A 21,512-nucleotide genomic window follows, 5' to 3' on the forward strand; every position below is an offset into this window, starting at 1 on the left:
AATGCTTAATTTAAGAAGCTGACACAACAGGTCTGATTTTAACCCTACCTCTCCTCCCCAGCACAAAGGCTGTGAATCAATACGATGAGAGCCACACTTTCTCAACCCAAAGCAGTCATTCAGCAAACCAGTGGCATCCTAAAGAAAAGATTCTAATGCCTGGACCAACCCAGTGATGTCCTGCAGGAGAGTCTCCAGATTTGTGGTGGTCTGCTGCATGCTACACAACCATGCCATTTAGAAATATCAAGCATTGCAGCCACCATAGGGACAGGCAGTACAGGAACAAGATGAAGAAAGGGTTGAGGAAGCAGAGGATAATAAGGAAGACCAAGTCCGGGCATTGCTGATGGAGAAGTATGGCAACAAATTGCAGAAGAGAGATACTCCAAATCAAATCCTGCACATCCATAGTCCCAACATTTGGTGTACTCCTTCCATTCACTTTCTAAATGTTCTCCAGCACTACTACCGCAAAAATCTTTTTCTTAGGTCACTAAGATTATGAAAATCAGCATCAATGCAAAAAAAAAAATCTTTTTTTAATATCAGGCACATTGTAGGTTTAATAACTTTTATAATTTTTAATTCTTTCGTGGGATGTTGTCACTGGCGAGGCCAGCATTTATTGCTCATCCCTAATTCCACTTGAGAAGGTGGTGGTGAGCCGCTTTCTTGAACCACGGGCAGTCTATCTTGTGTAGTTTCACCTATAGTCCTGTTAGGGGCAGAATTTCAGGATTTCATCCAGTGACAGTAAAGGGATGGTGATATAGTTCCAAGGCAGAATGGTGTGTGACTTGGAGGGAAATTTGAACATGGAGATGTCCCCATGCATCTGCTGCCCTTGTCCTTCTAGGTGATAGAGATCACAGGTTTGGGAGGTGCCGTCAAAGGAGGCCTAACGAGTTGCCGCAGTGCATCATTTATATGCTACACACTGGAAGTAGATGGGGTGTTGATCAAGCTGGCTGCTTTGCCCTGAATTGTGTCGAGCTTCTTGAGCGTTGTTGGAACCACACTTATCAAGCCAAGTGGAGAGTTTTCCATCACACTCCTGCCTTGCACCTTGTAGACGGTGGACAGACTTTGGGGGGAAAGGTGAGTTACTCTCCAAAGAATTCCCAGCCTCTGACCTGCTCTTGTAGTCACAGTATTTATATGGCTAGTCCAGTTCAGTTTCTGGTGAAGGGTAATCCCAGGACATTGGTATTGGGGGATTCAGCGATGGTAATGCCATTGAATGTCAAGGGGCGATGGTTAGATTCTTTCTTGTTGGAGATGGTCATTGCCTGACACTTATATGGCGCAAATGTTACTCATATTAAGACTGAAATTAAATTCTCCCTCGTGCAAGCCTAGAGCCTGACTTCCATGTCTGTTTTCTTATCCAAGTGCTCCTACAACAACAACTTGTATTTGAGTATTGCTGAACAAGGAGACATTTTGTGCTCATCAGGACAATTTGCAAGAATACAATATAAGGGAAAACAACAAATTTATACTGTGTTATGGTGCCATATTTTAAGTGCAGCCACATGCACACCTCTCAGTGCTTCCAGCTCAGGACTACTACACAGAAGACATGGTCCCAAAGGGCGAGAATCCTGCAGCCCAGTGATTCAGTGACTCATCCCTCAAGCGCCTTTTGGACGCATTGGAGACCCGCTGTGATGTTCTCTATCCCCGTTCTGGCTGCAGGATGCCCAGCAACATCACCAATCCAGCTTGGGAGCTGGTGGCAGTGATAGTCAGTGCAAACGCCCTGCAAAAGAGGACAGCCACCCAATGCAGAAACAGGATGAAAGATCTCCTCCATTCCAACAGAGTAAGTCACTCTTCTCATCGCTTCCAACTCACACAATCATAAACCCATCACACATCCACAGGGATCTCACTCACTGCCAGTTCAAAGGACATCACCGCTCACACTCTCACACACACCTTCATTGTCCTCATCGCGTCCATGGGACCACTCATCACCTACACATGCAAGGCATGCTTATCATCTGGCCTGGCAGGCATCTCACTTACACTCTCCCCATCTGTATTCCTGCAGGACAAGTTGGCACACAACAAGAGGGAGAAGTCACAGATTGGTTGAGGAATGCCTGAAATCAATTTGAAAATAGAGTCACCCAGCTGGCCAGCGAAGATCTGGACCGTTCCTGTGCTGACAGTGAGGTTAGCTGTGCTCAACCAAGTGAGGATCCAGCAGTGCAACATCCATCAGACAACCATGCTGTAAGTCACTTCCCTTGTTATGCAGTCCCCTGCCATGTACTAATTATATCTCCTTGATTTCGCAGGCACAGCTGGGAGACAGCTGATGGAGTCCACGATCCAGGGCCTCCAATCAAGCCCCAAAGAAACCTCTGAAGAGGAATCTGAAGGCACCTTCTTTGAAGACCCATCAGAGTGCCCACCCACACTCTCCACCAGCGCAGAGACACACCGCTCCATGGGACATAGCTTTAGAGTAGTCTTGGGATCACATTCTGGTGAACACATAGCACTGTTTGATCCACAGCAAGCAGCTGCAGGGACTTCCCAGGTCTCTGGCATTCGGAAGACTGCTGGAGACCAGAAATCTGCTGAGTCCAAGACAGATGACGAGCCTCTGGACTCAGTCACGTCACAGCTGCTGGAGTTGCAAATGCAAGCTCGGGAACATCAGGAAGGGATGTCCGCTGCACTCCTCAGATTGCAAGGCCTGATGGAGGAGTCCATCCGCCTTCAGGCTGAGGTGATAGTGCCGGCATGCCAATGCACCGAGGTCAACACTGGTAGGGTGGCAGCCGCCATGGAGACCTTGGTCCAGGACATCGGTCCTGCACTGCTGCGCAGGCTGAGCTCCATCGCTGAAGCCATAGTTGGCGTACACAGTGTATACGTGAGAGGGGAGCAGGGCAGCTCGATCTCACTCCAGTTTCCCCTTCTCCTCAAGGAGTCAGCCAGGGGCCATCGGGCACCCAAAGGGAGAAGGACCAGCCGCTCGACACCCCGGAGCCATACACCCAGGGATCTGGCCCATCCGATTCCTCTCTTCTTATGACCCCAGCAGCTCCAGCTCCACAGGCCGAGGAGGGTACCACTGCCACACTGCAGGACTCTGAAAGCAGCCCGGGGTCCTCCAGAGGATGTCTGCTAAAGTCATCACAGACAGGGCGTAGCAGTCAGCAGGCTGCCTCCACCTCCACTGTGGATACTGGGGGAGCACCAAGATGTAGCAGCAGGGTTAGGAAGGTTAAGAAGATGTAATTACATAGACTGGGCACGGGTGTTAATCACTTGTACATATTGTTCACTATTGCAAATAAACTCCCAAGAATGTCTCTCTGCCTATGGCTCCTTGCTGTGACGAGCAGTGTTTGTGTCACTCAGATGTGAAACCTTAGTTCCTGCACAAGATAAAGGCAGGTATCTCAGTCTAGGGCCTCTTCCCTATACTTTGTGCAACCTTCAGACCAATGTACTCACTGGACACATTAGTGATGCCTGTACTTAAATGGTGCTTGTCATTGCTGCCAGAATGTCATGGGCAGGCATCTTTGAGGTGGGGCTGGCCCCCATCTCTTCAGTATCTGTGACCAGTGACGCTGTGTTCCTGAAGGGATCAGATGCCGAAGGCAGACAAAACATCAGCTGCATTAAAAGTTTCATGGCTGCGTCTCCATAACATGGCCACGATCATAAAGCGCAAACGAGCTACCCTCGGCCAGACAGGAGTCAGACATTCACAGATGCTTTATGAGGATCTACGGAGTGTCCTCACTGCATGTCATCATCATCCTCCTGGAATCGAATGACTATTAGGGCTTCCGCCACATCTCCATGACAGGCGCCTTATCAGAGAGGGTATGTACGCTGTCGTCAGCCAGACTGGAGTCAAACATTCACAGATACAATGTGCGGATCTACGGTGTCTCCTCACTGTATGTCGTCATCATCCTCCACAAATCTAGCAGCTATTAGAGCCTCCCGAGTGCGCCTACCTGGAAAAGTCATTTTGCACTTTCAGTCCTTCTTGTTGACAACTCTTAAGTTCCAATTCTACAGGTACTTTGGTTGTTTTAACATTGTCCATTACTGAGGATGATACACCAGTAATGTTGCTTGGATCAGTTCTTTGCTCAACTGGGCCACAATTTAGCACAAAATGTTTACCCACAGGAACAATTTTGGAATTGTAACACTCCATACCAAACATCTCTTCCATTTTAACCAGTTTGCATCCAAGTTCAAGAATCTCATTACTCTTTTCGGGATGAAGTTCTAACAGTTTGTTAGTTTTGGTTTTCAATTCTGCATTCAACCAATTATTCTGATTTACCAACAATTCATTTTCCTGTTTAAGGCACTTTCCATAATATTTCATAGAGACTACTGATGCTTGAAGTTCATCAAGTTTTAACTGAAGATTGGCCTTTGTTAAGTTTGTGTCTATAAATTTATGGTTTGCACATTTCAAGTCTTCGGTCAAGTGTCCTACTTTCTGTGACTGATTCTCAATTGTTCTCACCAACTCTCTTCTTTCATTAGCAAACTCTTTTTTTGTACGTGAAAGTTGGTTTTCCACATTAATCAGGTTTTCCTTCAATTGCTTGTTATCAGCAATAAGTGTTTCATTTTTGGCCACAGTAGTTCTCTGAAGTTGGTTAAGATCAGCATGATCAAATGCCTCTGTAATACAGCTGTTGCCACATTACTGTCTCTCCTCGCCAAATCATTACCCAATAAAACCTACCCCTTCAATAGGTGATCTAAGAATAATTTCCACTGTAACCATTCCATTTACAAGTGACTTTGTAAGTTTACCTTACAGAAAGAAACAGGTTTATAAATTCCATTAATACCTCTTGATACATTTTCCTTCATAAAACTGCCTGGAACACAAATTGTATCATCAGCCATCATCAATGATTGATCTGCCCCAGTATCTCTCAAAATTTTAATTTGTTTACTTATTTTGTTGGAGGAGTAAGGGAATACTTCTCCCTTTGAGACAAAACATCCAGAACCACTAATAACCTAATTTCCTTCACCAATAATCAAAGAAGAATTCTCTGGACTATCCTGAACCATATTCCCCTTTCCTGTATGTTCTGAGGGAACATGTTTCACCTGTACAACTGTTTTACTACTGCTACAGTTTTAACAACCATTTCCTTTTCTGATGCAACCTTTTCTGAGGATTCCTTAGGCATTCCTACTACTGCAATAGTTCTACCATTTAGGTTCCAGCAATCTGCACGAAGATATCACACCTTGTTACAATGGAAACACTTGGGCCTTTGAATATCACTTCCACCCTCAGCACTTTTCTTTCTGGTCTGAGGAGGAATTTCCTGGGAATTCCCAGCTTCCCCTTCTCTTCCCTGGCTGCTTACCTTCCCATCTTCTATCCTTCTCAGGTTTATTGGGGTGACGGAAAAAGGGTTTGGATTTATGGACCAATTCATAATCATCAGCCATCTCCGCTGCCTGTCTAGCTGTTCTAACCCTCTGGTCTTCAACATGGGTTCTAACTACAGGAGGAAGTGAATTTTTAAATTCTTCCAAGAGAGTTACTTCCCTAAGAGCTTCATATATTGTCTGTACATTTAATGCCCGTATCCAACGGTCAAAATTACTTTGCTTTACCCTCTCCAACTCAATATAGCTCTGCCCAGGCGGTTTCCTTATATTCTGAAATTTCTGCCTGTACGCCTCAGGGGCTAACTCATATGCACTAAGGATAGCCTTTTTCACTGCATCATAATCCACAGATACCTCTTCTGAAGGTGATGCATAAATCCCATTAGCTCTACCCACCAACCTACTCTGTAAGAGCAATATCCAGATTTCTTTTGGCCCTTCATTTGCTTAGCCACCTTTTCAAATGAAATATAGAATGCCTCTACATCCTTTTACTCAAACTTTTGGAGAGCTTGTACAAATTTAAACATCTCCCACTAAGCTTTGGGTTGGAGGTGGTTGTTTCACCACCAGAACTTTACTCAGCACCTGAGGCCTCCTTTTTGAAATCTAACCATTTAAGACAGTATTCCCTTTCTCGTTCCTTGTCTCTCTGCTCCATTACTAACTTCTCCCTCTGGAGGTCAAATTCTATTATCTTATCTCACTCTCTTTTTTTCTCCTGCCTTTTGGCTTGATCCCTTTGAATTGCTCTCTCTTTTTCCTTTTCCTCTCTTTATTTTTCCTCTCTTTCTCTTTTTTTTATTTGTCTCTAGCCTTTTCAACTCCAATTCTCTTTCTTTTTCTTTCGCCTCCAATTCAAGTTTTTTCATTTGCAACTGAATTTTAGCCAATTCAATTGACTCACCATCTGGAAAACGTGACCTCTCTGGTATCCCTCCTAATTTCAAATGCTGCGCTATTGTCTCGACTACATCTGTTTACCTCGCCTCTACGGGTAATTCTAACTCCAATTTATCCACCAATTCCATTAGTTTACTCTTGGTTAAATTTAGTAAACCAGTCAGGGTTACATCTTCCATCTGTAGAAAGTTCTTAGCAACCTCCAACGCCATTTTGAATTCTAACCCATATAATACACCTCCAATTCCTATGTCCAGTACCTTTGTACCTCCAGGTACTCACTAAAACTATTCATAGATCCCACCAAAGGTCATAGATTTCCAATCCCACAGGAGATCCCAGTTTATAATGATAATCTCAGACAAGCCCCCACATGTTATCATTCCAGCTGGTGTTACTGCTGGACAAGTCAGATCCCAGGGTGGAACCTGGCTTGATAGATCCTAACTTTTATTTTTACATGGAGAGTGGCTAATGAACAGAGTAGTGGGGGTCAGCTGATGAGCTTTTAATAAAAGAATAAAACATTTATTAAACAAGAAAAGATTAACTATATTACAATACTCCTTCACCCACAACTATACCTTGACAGATATATATATATATATATTTGCAAGGATAACACAAGTTGCAAAAGCTATCTTATGACCTAATGTTCACAGTAAGTACACAGTCCATGTAAACTAGTAAGTAATCTGTGATCAGGCACACCACACTCTGAAACCAAGTGACAGATGCCACCCCAACCAAATGCTATGGATCTCTCCTCAATTCCCCAGACACTTGTCACATCATGAGCCAACCGGTCTCACTGAACTCCGTCTTTCACATGGGAGTTTCCAATCTCCACTCTCGAAGAACATGCTTTGGAATCTTCTCCCAAACTGACTCTCTCTCTCAGGTGCCTTCCACAAGGGTCCACCTCCAGGGTTTCAAGCTCAAGCTCTGGATCGCCACGTGCATTCAAACCTCCTTCCACGTGATTCTGGAGGGAGAAGTGTGTGTATATGGCAAGGCCTTTCAGGGCCTCATGCAAGCGCTCCCCCATGCACGCAGATCCTTCCCCCATCACACTCACCTCAATGACCTGAGCATTTTCAATGCTACCTGATGGGGTTCTCTTTCAGTTGTCCATCTGAGCTGACCTGATCTCCACCCACCCACTGATGACACTCCAAGTCTCATTTCACTTTTGACTTACCAAGCATGGTAGTGGTACAGTTTTTCCTCAGGTCCCCCATTCTTTCCCCTCCCCTAGTCACCCATTTCCTTTCCCCGATGACTATTGACCCCCATGGCATCACCTTCCACTTCCCCACCATCACCTGCCAGCCACAACTTTATTCTTTTAGGGATGTCCAGGTGAATGTGCACATTCCCTACCTTCCCGAAAATCCCTGGCCTCCTTCTTCCCACCCCCTGGGTCGTGTCTGCGTCCGAGTCCCCGCCAACCACCCTCGCCATCCCTTTCACCGATACCATCGCACCCTCCCCCTCCCACCCTGCCGTCTCACTCTGCCCTCGGCCACTCTCACCATTCCCTCCTACCATGACCGCCCTCAGTTACCTCCCAATGAGGCAGTCATTGATTCCACAGACCCCTCTCTTGCACATTCATCCGGACATCCTGCCTCTGAGCTCCTTCCTCCCTTGGAACTAATCCCCCATCCGGACTCCTTCCTTCCCCCCACCCATCCTCTCCTTCCTCCCACCCCCCGTACCCCACCTCCCCCCAAGGACTCCTTCCACCCCTTTCTCAAACTCCTTCCTCCCCTGGACCCCTTCCTCCCCTGGGAATCCTTCCTCTCTCCAGACTCTTTCCCCTCTCCAGACCCCTTCCACACTCCGGACTCTTTCCTCCCCCCGGGCACCTTCCCCTCTCTGGACTCCTTCCTCCCCGGACTCCTTGCCCTCTCTGCACTCCTTCCCCCCCACCGAACTCCTTCCCTCACACATTCCTCCCCCATTACGCCGACCTACCCAGTTGCCATATTCTTCCCTATTACCCAATCCTGCCCTGTACTCCACCCTCCTCCCAACCTCACCCTCTGACACCTTTGTTCCCCTCTCCAAACCTCACCACCTCAACCCCCAACGACACCTTCCTTCCCCCCTCCCAACGGCAGCCCCCCGCAACACTTCCGTTTCCCCCGCCCCCCCCCTCAACCTCACCCCTCCCTGACACACCTTCCTCTTTCAGTCAAACCTAGACCTTCCTCTCCCACTCCCTCGATATATCTTCTACTCCACAGCTGGACTTTCCTCTCTACCCCCTCGACCATTATCCATTGCAGACCATGGCCAAGACACTGAGCAGACCCTCAACAGTGACTTTCCACCTTCCATGAGCTGCTTCACGGCAGAGCCATGTCCATGAGAATCCACCTAGCATGCGACGGACGTTCCTCCAGAGTCCCGTTGTTGTCAGGCTCCAGCATCTTTTGCTGCTCAGATGCTGCGATATAAGCGTAGCCCTGATGGTAAGTCCCGACTTCTGCAAGTCACAGTTATCAAGGCGTGTTGTTCAGCAGCGTGTTTTCCCGCCAATGTGCTCAGATGATCCAGCGGTGGGGGGGAGCGAGCTGGGCTTATGATGATATGCAGATGTATTACAATGAAGTTCCTGGCGTCCGACAGCAGAAAACACTGCCCACCATTGATGGGACGATTGCAAACTGGTTTCGCGACATCGTGAAACTGATTTTTGGCTTTCTTGCCATATTGCCCATTCATGCCGCCAAACACACCCACCACCAACAGGCATGGAAAATTCCGCCCAATGGCTTTGGCCTTTCCGCTGTTTTATTTGGAGGAAATTTCTGCTCATCCAGTCTGGATGTCAGATAAACAGTGTGATAATTTAGCAACAGTGGAGGAGTCAATAAAGGTGGTGGTGATGTAGAGCTGGTTATTGTCAGTGTACATGTGAAAATTAACACTTGTTTTTGGATGATGTTGTCAAGGGGCAGCATACAGGTGAGAAGATGAGGTGACCAGGTGGTTCCTTTGTCACCTGGAAGGTGGAAAGCTGCTAATCATCCACTGAAGAGACAGGAGATGGGCATATTAGGCAGTTCTGGCCCATGAGGGCCTGGCTGCGGATTACTGTGCTTTACATTGACCTGAGCAATCTGATAAGTCTGGCTTTATGAAATAAACAAATGCAATGGGTCAGAGATTGACAGAGGAGCAGGAAATTTGTTGTCATTAGAAAGAACATCTTAAGCCATGAGCCAATGTCACTCTCAAGAGACTGTAACTCCACACTCCCTATGCTCTGTGTTGGAACAAGGTGAAGGAGTATAGTGATGTTCATGAACCACCTATCCCTGGTCTTCTTCATAGATTGAAAACTGAGGAGTGATAGACCCCAGAGCCACAATGGCAGCCTTCTGAGCTCTAAGTTGTCAGAGCTGTCACCAGAGGCTCCATCAGTGTGGGCCGCACTATTCATAAAACATACCTTTTGCTCCATGGTTCACTACATGATCTCAACAACCACACACAAGCTACAGCAGGACATCTCCATGCTCTGTGCTGTTTGTGCAAGCTTACTCAGTGCACTTAAACTGTTCTGATGTATAGCAATCAGTATTTTAATGTAGGCTGCGCTTTCAAAATTGACCTGTACAGCAGGGCTAAGATACGAGCACTCCCTCTGACAGGATGCTTCTTGGACTGTCCCATCTCTTTGCACATGTTCCTGTGCCATTAATTCTTTGTGAGTCTCCAAGTATAAAGTAAGGTAGAGTGAAATTATGTCATTTTGCGTGCTGCTCTCTTCCAGCTCCTCAGCCCCTCGGAACTCTATTTTTTGATCTTAAACGAAAGAGAGAAACAAGGATTAGCATTTAACGCCAAAAATAATCAGGCTGATGAAAGGCTGAGAAAGTAGCTGCACTTTCTCATGCACGGGTGTGATAGCTGATATATCAGTGAGAAGGGACAGTGTGTAAGATAACCGGGAACCCTGCAGGATGTGTCATCCAGCCCCGTCCCTTCCCTGATACAACCTCTCCCCATGGTTTGTGTAACATTCTCCTCAACTAGGGAGAGGACTTCTTCTCTCCGATTGTCAGACAGTTTTCTCTGCAATTGGGGGAGGGAAGATTTATAAGTGCTAAGATATCAGGCAATGCAAGATTATACACAATAATGAAAGATAGAAGATAGCAGTCTCACCTTAGCAATCTTGGTCAGGTTATAGCAGTGCTCCAATGCCCTGGGGAGCCACCTGTGACCTGTGTTCCCAAGTAGCTTGGTGAGATACATTCTTGCCACTTAGTGAAAAAGGGTGTCCCTGCAAATCCGATCTCCTTCGCCAGGACTTCCAAGGATGCATCATAGAAGCAGGGAGGCCAAAGTGTCTCTTTGGCCTACCTCCTTAGAATTATGTTGTGGTTACCTGCAGCAAAAATGCAACCTTCCCTTTAAGAAATGCTGGCTGCCATTGAATAGCACCAGGACACCCAATATTCATGCCCCTGATTAGGGGAGCTACCAATTAACATTATGACTAATGCTGACAGCCTGCCTATTTCATGACAATGAGGCCCCCGGACTAGTTTCACCTCTTAATTGCATGCAAATAATTAGGTGCATGTGACCAACGTAGTGCTGATTCTGCACTCAAAAACAGGTCTGGACCAACTTCTATCCTTATGTCTTCCTGATGTCTATTCCAGTCTTTTCACAGTTTCCCAAATCCTCCACTTACATTCAAGATTTCATATCTGTGTTTCATATACCCAAATCTAAATCATGTTTTATATCAAAAACAAAAGCGGACGCGATAAAGACCCAGGGTGTACCACTCTTAAAACTGCTCCAAACCAAGCAACACCTTGACTCATTATTTTGTGCCCAAAAAACAAACAACTTTCTGTTCATGCTGCTACATTTCTATTTCTATTATGTAAACAGAGTGCATTTTCCACACAAAGGACATCTTAAGCTTCTAGCATCTAGCAATCCTAGTTGAAAAGTGGGGTGGGGGCCTTTGTGGACATCAGTGACCACAAGTTCACGCTCTACTGTAATATTCACCCTGGTAAATAGTCCATTAGCTTTCACTATTTAGCCTCAGACATCGAAAGTGGTCGCTTAGGCAAAGTAGTAAATCATAGAATACTGCTGACTAAAGCTAACCTGTCATGTAGATTATTTCATTTGAATTTTAAATCCTTCATTCCAACCCATGGGGATAATAGTACATTGTACTGTCATTAACCCAGCGGTTTGTATGCATTTATGTTTTATATCCATTAAAACATTATTACAGAGATTAAATACTTGTAAGATTTTTGATCAGCCCTCTCACATTGCATAATTTGGTTTCAGGTTGGTTGACAGTGTGTTTGTCATGACACTGAAAGTGTCAAATACACAAGTATTCTCCCAAACATTGGATCAAGGCTGCTTTATAAATAAGAATCTCTTATTGTGCAAAGATGAATAGGAGCAAACAACCCAATTTCATTACCATGGACCATGCCATTATTCATGGTCTACGCACTACTACCTCGCCTAAGATTTCAGTAATCTCAAAATACCTAGGATTTAATCTGTCCAGATATTATGCATTATCATAAAGTTACTTCCTCTAGAGGACTGTTTTTCTGTTTTATTTCAAGGAAAATGTGAGATCTCACAGCAGAACTTTATTACAGAATTGCAGTACCATAACAGACAACCACCTAGCTCAAAGTTGAGAAGTTGCAATGATATTAAAAGATGTGCAAGGCTAGGTATACAGTTCAGTGAGTATATGTACATTAAAGAGATGGGGAATATTTCATTTGTCTCAGCTTTCTGCAGAAATTTAAACTTCAGTTATATTGCACTAGTCTGTGTTAAATGGACAAAACCATTTTTCATTTACTTTAGTCATAGAGTCATTGATTAAGTCATTTTTAGGGGAAAGATCCAGCTCTAGTTTATATTCAATTCAATTACCTAATATTTGTTCAGCATTTCTGCATCTACAGAATGTAACCTGACTGAATCATTGCTTTAATACTGCAGCATCAAACAATGAGGGAAAACCATCACAGGGCAAATGAAAGAAACATTAAATCAATACCAAAAAGACAAGAAAATAAAGAAAGCCTCTATAAATTTTATTTTTTTTAGTTTCCTCTAATTGCCTTCAATGTCTGCCCCTCACTATCTGGGATCATTTGCATTCTCTTTTCCCTCATTTTACTTATTCTAGTTCTCCATTTCTTATTTGCTCCACATTTGTTTACCTATCTTGAAGTCTGCTTCTTTCTGGCCTGCCTGGCATCCTACTTTACCATCAGTTTATTCCTGCAACTGCCAATGATGCTGTTTGGATCCAAGACTCCACAACAATTTTATCCCAGTGACATAATAAATATGTTCTTTAGTGTGTATCTGACTAATTTTTATTTAAAAATATATTTGAACAGTAATGACCTAATTTATCAGCAGAGTCTGCAACAAAAAGCAGCACCTGCACTTGAATTAAATAGTTGACCTCAGCCTTCGGTCTCTGCATTTAATCAGCATAGAGGACATTCATTGTTTTATTGCACGCTGCTAACAAATGGGAATTATCTCTTAAATGGGCTGTCCAATTTTGTCGGTTAACAAATGAAGGTGAGAAATGGCAGAAGACAGTACATTGTAAATACTTAATGTATTGTAACCTGAAAATGTTGCATCTCTCAGTGCAACCAAAGCAATATCAGAGCAGAGCAAATCACAGCAATGATATACACCGGCACTTACTTTGGTGAAATGAGCTGAGATACGGCAGATGATATTTAATATTGAGATGTGTGAAGTGATGCATTCTGAGAAGAAGAATAAGGAGCAGCAGGCGATATAAACTAAATGGTACAATTTTAAAGAGGGTGCAGGAACTGAGAGACCTGAGGGTTCACATACACAAATCTCTGAACGTAGCAGAACTAATTTATAAGGCTGTTAAAAAAAACATATGGGACCCTTGACTTTGAGGCATTGGATAAAAAATTATGTTCGACATTTAGCAAACTGGACGGGAGTATTTTTTTATACAAATAATGGTGATTTGGAATGCACTCGCAGAAAGCGTAGTGGAAGCCGATTCAATAGTAACTTATAAAATGGAATTGGATATATACTTTAAAAAGAAAAATTTGTAGAAAAGCATGGGGATGTCGACCTAACTTGATAACTGTTTCAAAAACCCAGCTCAGGCATGATGGGCCAAGTGGCCTACTTCTGAGCTGTAAGATTCTATCATTCCATGCATTGAAGACAAGAGTTCCACCTAGATGTAAGTTTCTAACCATATACATTATCATTTATTTTTAGAATTAGGGAGGAAACAATGTAGCAAACTAAATTGTGCGAACAGTGATTTCTAAAGAAAGGCAAAGTATATGCTAAAGGATAGGTCATTAAAATACTTCAACAACAGATTGCATTTACATCATTCTTTTAATGTATAAAATGTTCCAAGGTGCTTCACAGCAGAGCTATCAAACAAAATTTAGCAGTGAGTCACATAAAGAGAGATTAGGGCAGGTGACAAAGAACTTGGTCAAAGAGTCTTAAAGGAGGTAAGCTTTGGAGAGGTATTGGAAGAGATTCCCAGAGCTTAAGGTCTTGGTAACTGAAGGGATGGCTGTCAATAGTGGAACAATCAAAACCAGGGATGCTCAAGTTTTGTAAGTCTTCTACAGTAAGGTCAGGCACAAAATAGCTGTTCAACACTTGCACATTTTCCTTCTTTTCCATAGTAGTTCCCCAGATTCACTCTAGCGGTTCAACACTTGTTTAAATTTCTTTTTTTCCTGTTTAAATACTTGTAGAAACTCTTAGTACCTGCTTTTATATTTCTAGCTAGCTTTCTTTCATACTCTAATCTCTCCATCTTCATTTTTTTAGTCATTCTTTGCTGGTTCTTAAAATTTGACCTATCGTCTGACCTGCCATTAATCTTCGCAGATTTGTACAGTGTTTCTTTCAATTTGATACTGTCCTCAACTCCTCAAATTTTATTTAACCATGGATGATGCATCCTTCTCAAGGTCTTTCTTCCTCACTGGGACAAATCTTTGCTGAGAGTTATCAAATATCTCTTTAAAAGTCTGTCACCCCATCTCTACTGTCCTACCTTTTAACCTAGTTTCCCAGTTCACTTTAACTAACTCTACCTTCATACCTTTATGATTGCCTTATATAGGTTTAATACACTAGCTTTAGACCCACATTTCTCACCTTCAAACAGAACATAAAATTCTATCATGTTATGATCACCATCTCCTAAAGGCTCCTTTACTATGAGGCTATTGATTAATCCTGTCTTATTGCACATTACCAGGTCTGGAATAGCTTGCACTCTGGTTGGTGCTAAAACATACTGCTCTAAGAAATTGTCCTGAATACACTCTATGAATTCATTTTTCAGGCTACCTTTGCTAATCTGATCCACACAATCTACATGTAGATTAAAGTCACCCATGCCCCATTTATTTCTCCCAGCATACTATGTCCTACAGTGTAACGACTGAATCTCAAGTTCACTGGAGTCTTGACTTGATCCTCATTCACCTCAGGGCAAGGGTCCAACCTCTGCCAGTGACACCAGCACCTCAGAGTGATGTGGCAACAGAGGAGACTTCTGTCACTGTACAGGAGTCCCTCACTATGCCAGGTCCCTTACAGCCTCACATGACCAGAGGACACCTGCCAAGGACATCCAGGCCTACGGAGCATCAAGTTCGGCAGCCTGCCTCCAGTGCAGCTGGCAACAATGGGGGAGCACCATGGTGTAGCAGTTGGAAACAAATGAAGGGGTCACTGTAGACACAAAAGGGGCATCAGTGGTGATCACTGGATGTGTAAGGCTGAGTGTTATGTTGTTCTCATGCACTTTATTAAATGATTGTGTGATCTTTGAGGGGTCTTAACGCTACCTGAAAGTGATAAAGGCGGGAATGCCATGACCTTTCTCGATGGAACTGAGAGTCCCCTCGATGAGAAGTGTGTTGATGTGAGCCTTTTAGATGTATTCAGTGTTTGGTTGCTAGTGGTGGATGGATGTCAGGCGGTGTCTACTTTACGGAAGAGGCCTCCAAACCATTAGCTGAAACATCTCATTATCCAGGCCTCGCATGTCTCCCTAGAGCCCACTCACTGCAGGCCCTCATGTGGCTCAGCTTGCTGTTCTGGACCCTCATGCTCCTCTTCTGAGTCATCAATCAAATTATCATCTGAGGATGCCTGGCGGTCCATCCTGTCCTAATCTGCCAGTTCTTCTCCCCTCTGTAATGACGGGTTGTGCAGCATACAGATAACAACCACAATCGAGGAGACATGAATCGGTGCGTACTGCAAGGTGCCAGCTGATCAGTCATGGCAGCAAAATTTCATTTTGAGCAGACCCTCTACAGTCGCCCTGGTGGAAGCATGTCTCGCATTGTAACTTTCCTCTGCCTCAGAATGTAGATGCCTGAAGGGCATCATAAACTGCCTGTTTAATGGTTAGTCCTTGTCTCCAATTAACCAACCATCTATTTGAGCTGAGGGAAATTACTTCTCCTGCAAGCATCTCAGAAATAGATGCACCCGCTTCCCTGGGTAGACGCAGCCTTCTACAACACTGGCGATTTGTCATCTGAAGGTAATTTGATTGCTGCCTCGTGCACCCTTCCTTCAAGGTAACGTCCTCTCCTTGGGCAGCCCTGCCCACACCACTCCCTGAGGCCTTTTGGTGTTTCAGTGCAACCATGACGTGGGATTTGCTTGACAAGCTAGTTGCTACTGTCCATGGCCAGCTGCTCTCCTCTCTCTCCTTCCCTCCTCCTCACTTGAGGAGCATCCACAGGAGCACAATGTTCCCATGATCCCAGTACCTCCTTTGTTTCAACCCGCCCTGCAATGGTTCCTCCTTGGCTGAACCCCCTCTTCCCAGTGATAGCCTTACAGCTAAACCTTTCACTGGCTCAATATCAAACGTCTGCTCCGAGTGCTCAGAAAACAATTTCCCCTGCCTCTCATGCAGTCTCAGCTGCAGATTCCAGCTCCTCACTATGTTCCTCTGATGATCTCTTTTATCCCACCCCTTTGCTCCTTGAATGACCCTATCATGATTACCTCCTGCCCATGCAGCCTGTGTGACCACAGCTAAATTGCCTGAGCAGCGACAAATCGTGGTGAATTTGCAATATAATTGTTACAGCTACCTCCTAATTGGCCGGCTTTGGAAGGCGGGCAGGCTTCAACTTTTCTCCCCGCTTGCCTACCATAATATTCCAGTCAGGCTTAATGACATTGGGAAATTGACCTGACATCACTATGCCCAAATTTACAGCGGATCGGGAGGGACATCTATCCACACAGCTAACCTAAAATTCTACCCATAGTGTCTATTTGAGTAAAACTAATACAGATCTTACACATTAAAATCCCAAACTTTGCTACAAAATACATAATCATCTGTGCACATTTAAATGTTTAATGTGGACAAGTGTTATTCTTAGGCAATACAATAAATTATCAATCTGTGGCAGCAGAGCGCACTAAAAATACTGAAATTACATCAAAGGAAAAGATAACAAACTAAACAGAATTCTATAATCTGCATTCAGAGAGCTGGGTTTGAATTTCCAACAGTCCATTTGTTTGTCAGGTCAATAAAGTGTGATAAAACCTCCAATACCCAGCCGCTTTCAGAATAACATTCAAACAAAATAATGAAGCTGAAGTTAATGCTACAGCAAAGTAATTGGATTAGGATCAAATTTATTTTACTTAGGAAGTACAAATTTCCTGTATTAAGTTAGAGACAATTCACGACAATCAAAGTAACTTATTTTCTGTGGGAAATGGCAACAGGAACAGATATTGAGGAAAAGAGAACACCTGTGTTAGCAGCACTCGATCAGGTTTGTACAGCAAAGGCTAGAAGTGGAATATTCCCTGATAACTTTATCGTGCTCAGTTCCATTCATAAACCATCAGATACTGAAGCAGTTCATGCCCACATGCCACAAGACCTGGACAATATTCAGGCTTGGTGTGATAAGTGGCAAGTAGCATTCATATCACACAAGTACCAGGCAATGACCATCTCCAACAAGAGAGAATCTAACCATGTTCCTTGACATTCAACGGCATTACCATCTCTAAATACCCCACCATCAAAGTTCTGGAGGGGTCACTGCTGAGGAGGAGCTTAATTAGAGCAGCCACATAAATACTGTGACTACAAGAGCAGGTCAAAGGCTGGGTATTCTGTGGCAAGTAACTCACCTCCTGACTCCCAAAGTCTGTCTACCAATTACAAGGCACAAGTCAGGAGTGTGATGGAATATTCCCCAGTTGCCTGAATGAGTGCAGCTCGAACAACACTCAAGAAGAGTCATAAGGACTTGAAACGTTAATTCTGTTTTTCTCTCCACAGATGCTGTTAGACCTGCTGAGTTTTTCCAGCATTTTCTGTTTTTGTTGTATGGTAAGTTGTGTATGTTTTTAATAGAGTGATTGGTCATAGGGATTTGTTCTTTAAAGGTGAATGACCATTAAATTGACCGGCATTGTGAAAGTGGAAAAATCATCAGACGCATTGAGTGTCCACTGGAAAAAGTGCTCTTCTGCATTGAAAAATATTGAAATTCAGATTTGACTGTGTCAATTGACTCCTGCACTTTAAACTTTTCATTTCATTTCACCTCGTCCATCTGTTTCACTACTTCAAAGTTTGAACAAACAGATGAGCTCTTTGAATGACTTCAAAAGCTTTAATGCATTCAGCTGTGGAGGTTTTGCTGACACAGTTGTGCAATGGAATTCCATTATGAATGCTTGGCTGAGCTCCAAACCCACAAGTGGGTTCAGCTCACCAGGGGTTGTTTATACAGCTGTAAAAGGGACTGTGAGCTTTGTTATGATATAACCTCTTAATAGGATAATATTTTTAAAAGTGCTTTTTGAATTACTGTTTATCTTGACAGTTTTATGAGATTCTGATAGGGTTTTTTTTTTCCAAATGGTTTTTGAATGACTGTTTGTTTATGGCGACAGTTTTCCGAGGTTCTCATAGGATTATGTTTGTTTCAAGTGAATTTTGGAGTTCTGTTAGTTTGACAGTTTTATGAGCATCTCAAAGACTTCCCAATGCTATTTAAGGGCTCATGAGTTCTATACATGGTGGAAAATGGGGGAGTAGGAATGAACAAAATGGAGGGGGGGGTGTGGAAGGGTGAGGGCATAGGGGGAAAGGGTTAGGGAGCCTCATCTACCAAACTGGACCAACGTCCGGGTAAACAGAGGCGTGCCTTTTCACCTGCATCCACCCACCTCCATTTCCGCCTCAGGCCTGCTTCCTGATTCCCACCTCCAAGTTGAAAACCATGGCCTGTGCTTCTATTAATAAAGTCATGAATCCTGTATGCTTTTTAAAAAGCTTTCTCAACTTGGTCTGCCACCTTCAGAGAGTTGTACTTACACCCTGGTCCTCCTGCTTCTGCAGCACCTTTAAAATTGGACCATTTAGGTTATGTTGCCTCTCCTCATTCTTTGTATCAAAATGTATCACTTCACACGTCTCTGTGTTAAAATTCATCCGTCATGTCCTCCTGAAGTCTGTTACTAGCCTCCTCACGGTTTTCTACATTGCCAAATTTTGTGTCATCTGCAAACATTGAAATTTTGCCCTGTACACCTGAGTCCAGACCATCAATATATATCGAAAACAGCTCTAATACCAGCCCCTGACCAACACCACTGTATATTTCCCTCCTTCCCTCCAGTCTGGAAAACAGCTATTCACCACTATTCTCTACCTTCTGTCCCTTATCCAATTCTGTGTCCACGTTGCCATTACCCATTTAATTTTGCTGACAAGACTGCCTTTTGAAAGTCCATATATACATCAACCGCACTTCAGCAACTTTACTTCAGCACTGTCATTTCTTCCAAGTGGTTAATTTAAAAATAAACACACACTTCTTCAAACTCTACTGTTTAATTTTCATAAGAGAACAGAAATACCTGGTGAGTTCTTCTTTGACCTTCATAGGTTCGTTAGGATAGAACTTCACTCTAAAGCACATGGTATACGGAGGCTGAGCTGCAATATTACAAAGAAATAAGTGAAAAGAGTAGAAAATAAATAAATCATTTTGCGTGTCTGGGGAAAACCAGACATTTATTCAAAATGTGCTTTTAGGCAAACATTACCTCATGCGATAATGAGCTCTGTAATTTCATATCACTGCTGTGGACAAGAAAGCTCATTGATAAAAATGGGTTAAAGATGCATGAAAAGGCAGCTTCAAAGCAGGGTGCATGTCAGTAAAGAAAATATACATAACATTTTACTTCTCATGGTACTTAGCAGCTAGATATCATTTGTAAACATAAGCCCCATTTTTCAATGCATATTTTAGTTTTTGTGTTACTCCCCTTGGCCAACAACATGTTCAATTCTGATAATGTGCTGTAAATCATTGATACCGTATACAATCTTTGCATATAAGGTCACCCACACATCAGAAAACCTTCCACAAAAAGCCTGTAAAGAAATCTATAAATCATATAACAGACGCGTCCACCAACACTGCACAGAAATGAAGCAGAGGATAGTGAGCAACTGGACACTGGAAGACAGAACTGGGAGATCTGGTGCCTGAAAGAGAGAATCTAAAGACTAAGTCCCACAGAAAAGTCAGTAGGGGACAAGGAGGCTGAGAATGGGGCATGGTATGCCCAGAACAAAAGAAAATGGGAATGAGCCAGACAGAAAAGGTGAAATGTGCATCTGAAGAGAGGCTAGTGGAAGATCAGGAGTACAAAGAGATTAGACATACTAGATAGTCCAGAATAGATAGGATAACTATCTCAGATTAGGACCTGGGGGATTCTCTCACTACAATGAGGTATGGTACCATCCACTCCAATAACTTACATGCTAGATGGACACCATAATTTCAACCCCCAAACAGTGACCCAAACCTCTGTCCTTGCCTGCAAGTATATTAATTAAGGATAATGCAAGGTTATGATTATGTAAACGAAATACCATTATTAAGGCAGTCAAAACATATGAATATTTTTAGCAATCGTTTGCAGTGTTATTAGTGGTGATTAAATGTAAATATCATAATGTGTTGACTTTGATGTGACAAGATAGGAATCCCTACAACTTAAGTCCATACCTGAATGCTTAGCTTATTATAATACAAAAGTTCAGGCATGAATTTTGCCAATCAGAAAGTTCCATCCTTACATATCACTATTGTAATACAACAGGTTCTGGTCTACGCTGTATTTAGTAATCTTGATCAATGGTGACAGAAAAATGTCGCTCTTTTTTGAGATGGTCAGATCAATAAGATTTAAAAGCTGGCTTTAATTAGCAATAACTTTCAAAGCATTCTCTTGCCTCTGTGGGGGAAAAATATGATGATATCCACATCTCCATGTAGGCCTGATGGCTGGGTTACTGCAGTGACAGCATTGTTTATATTTATAGTCAATTGCATCAGACATTACCTCAAGTCTTCAAAATGTTACTGCCTGCTCATTTACAAACTCATCCCAGTCACTCAATACGATTACTGCAAAATGCTCACAGCACTCGTCTGTTGACAATCAAGCTACTGCATTTCACACCTCATCTACTTCAGTGGTAAAATAATTAATACTGATTACAGATTGTTAAGAATCTTTCTGATTGAGGAAAATCTCAATGGACTCTTTGGAGGTTCAGACTTGTAAAAGTAGAAGGTTTTCTGCTATTGCTGGTTCCCTGCTCACTGCGAGCTTCCAGCAGAAACAGGCTAGAAAGGCTCCTTGCCATCTAAAGTTCCATCACAGGCTGTTATTTGAAATAAAATGGGAAATATTGAACAAACTAAACAAATCACAGAGGACAAAGTCCCTGGTCCTGAAGGACTGCAGCCACATATTTTAAAAGAATCTACAGAAGAAATTGCAGAGGCATCAGTACTCATATTTAATATTTTGTTAGAAAAAAGGTGTACGGCCAAGGGACTGACATATAGCTAATGTAATTGTTAAATTTAAGAAAGGGGAACAAAATTTGTCCAGTGAATTATAGACCTGTCAGCTTAACATCTGTAGTCACAAAAGTAATAGAATCCTCACTGAAGGAGAGAATAGAAGAACATCTAGAAATGAAAAATACAATACAATATACAATATACAAAAAT

At 43.1% G+C, this 21,512-nt stretch overlaps 1 protein-coding gene across 1 annotated transcript in view; it reads right to left on the reverse strand.

Annotated features, from left to right (window-relative positions):
• frmd3 (FERM domain containing 3) overlaps positions 1–21,512 on the reverse strand; it is a 318,178-nt gene that overhangs the window by 144,154 nt on the left and 152,512 nt on the right. The window contains exon 4 of the mRNA XM_078567752.1: positions 19,330–19,408. Coding sequence (XP_078423878.1) covers positions 19,330–19,408 — 79 coding nt within the window. The remainder of the gene's footprint in view (positions 1–19,329; positions 19,409–21,512) is intronic.

Source organism: Cetorhinus maximus, chromosome 2 (assembly GCF_964194155.1).
Source record: "Cetorhinus maximus chromosome 2, sCetMax3.hap1.1, whole genome shotgun sequence".
NCBI classification, from domain to species: domain Eukaryota; kingdom Metazoa; phylum Chordata; class Chondrichthyes; order Lamniformes; family Cetorhinidae; genus Cetorhinus; species Cetorhinus maximus.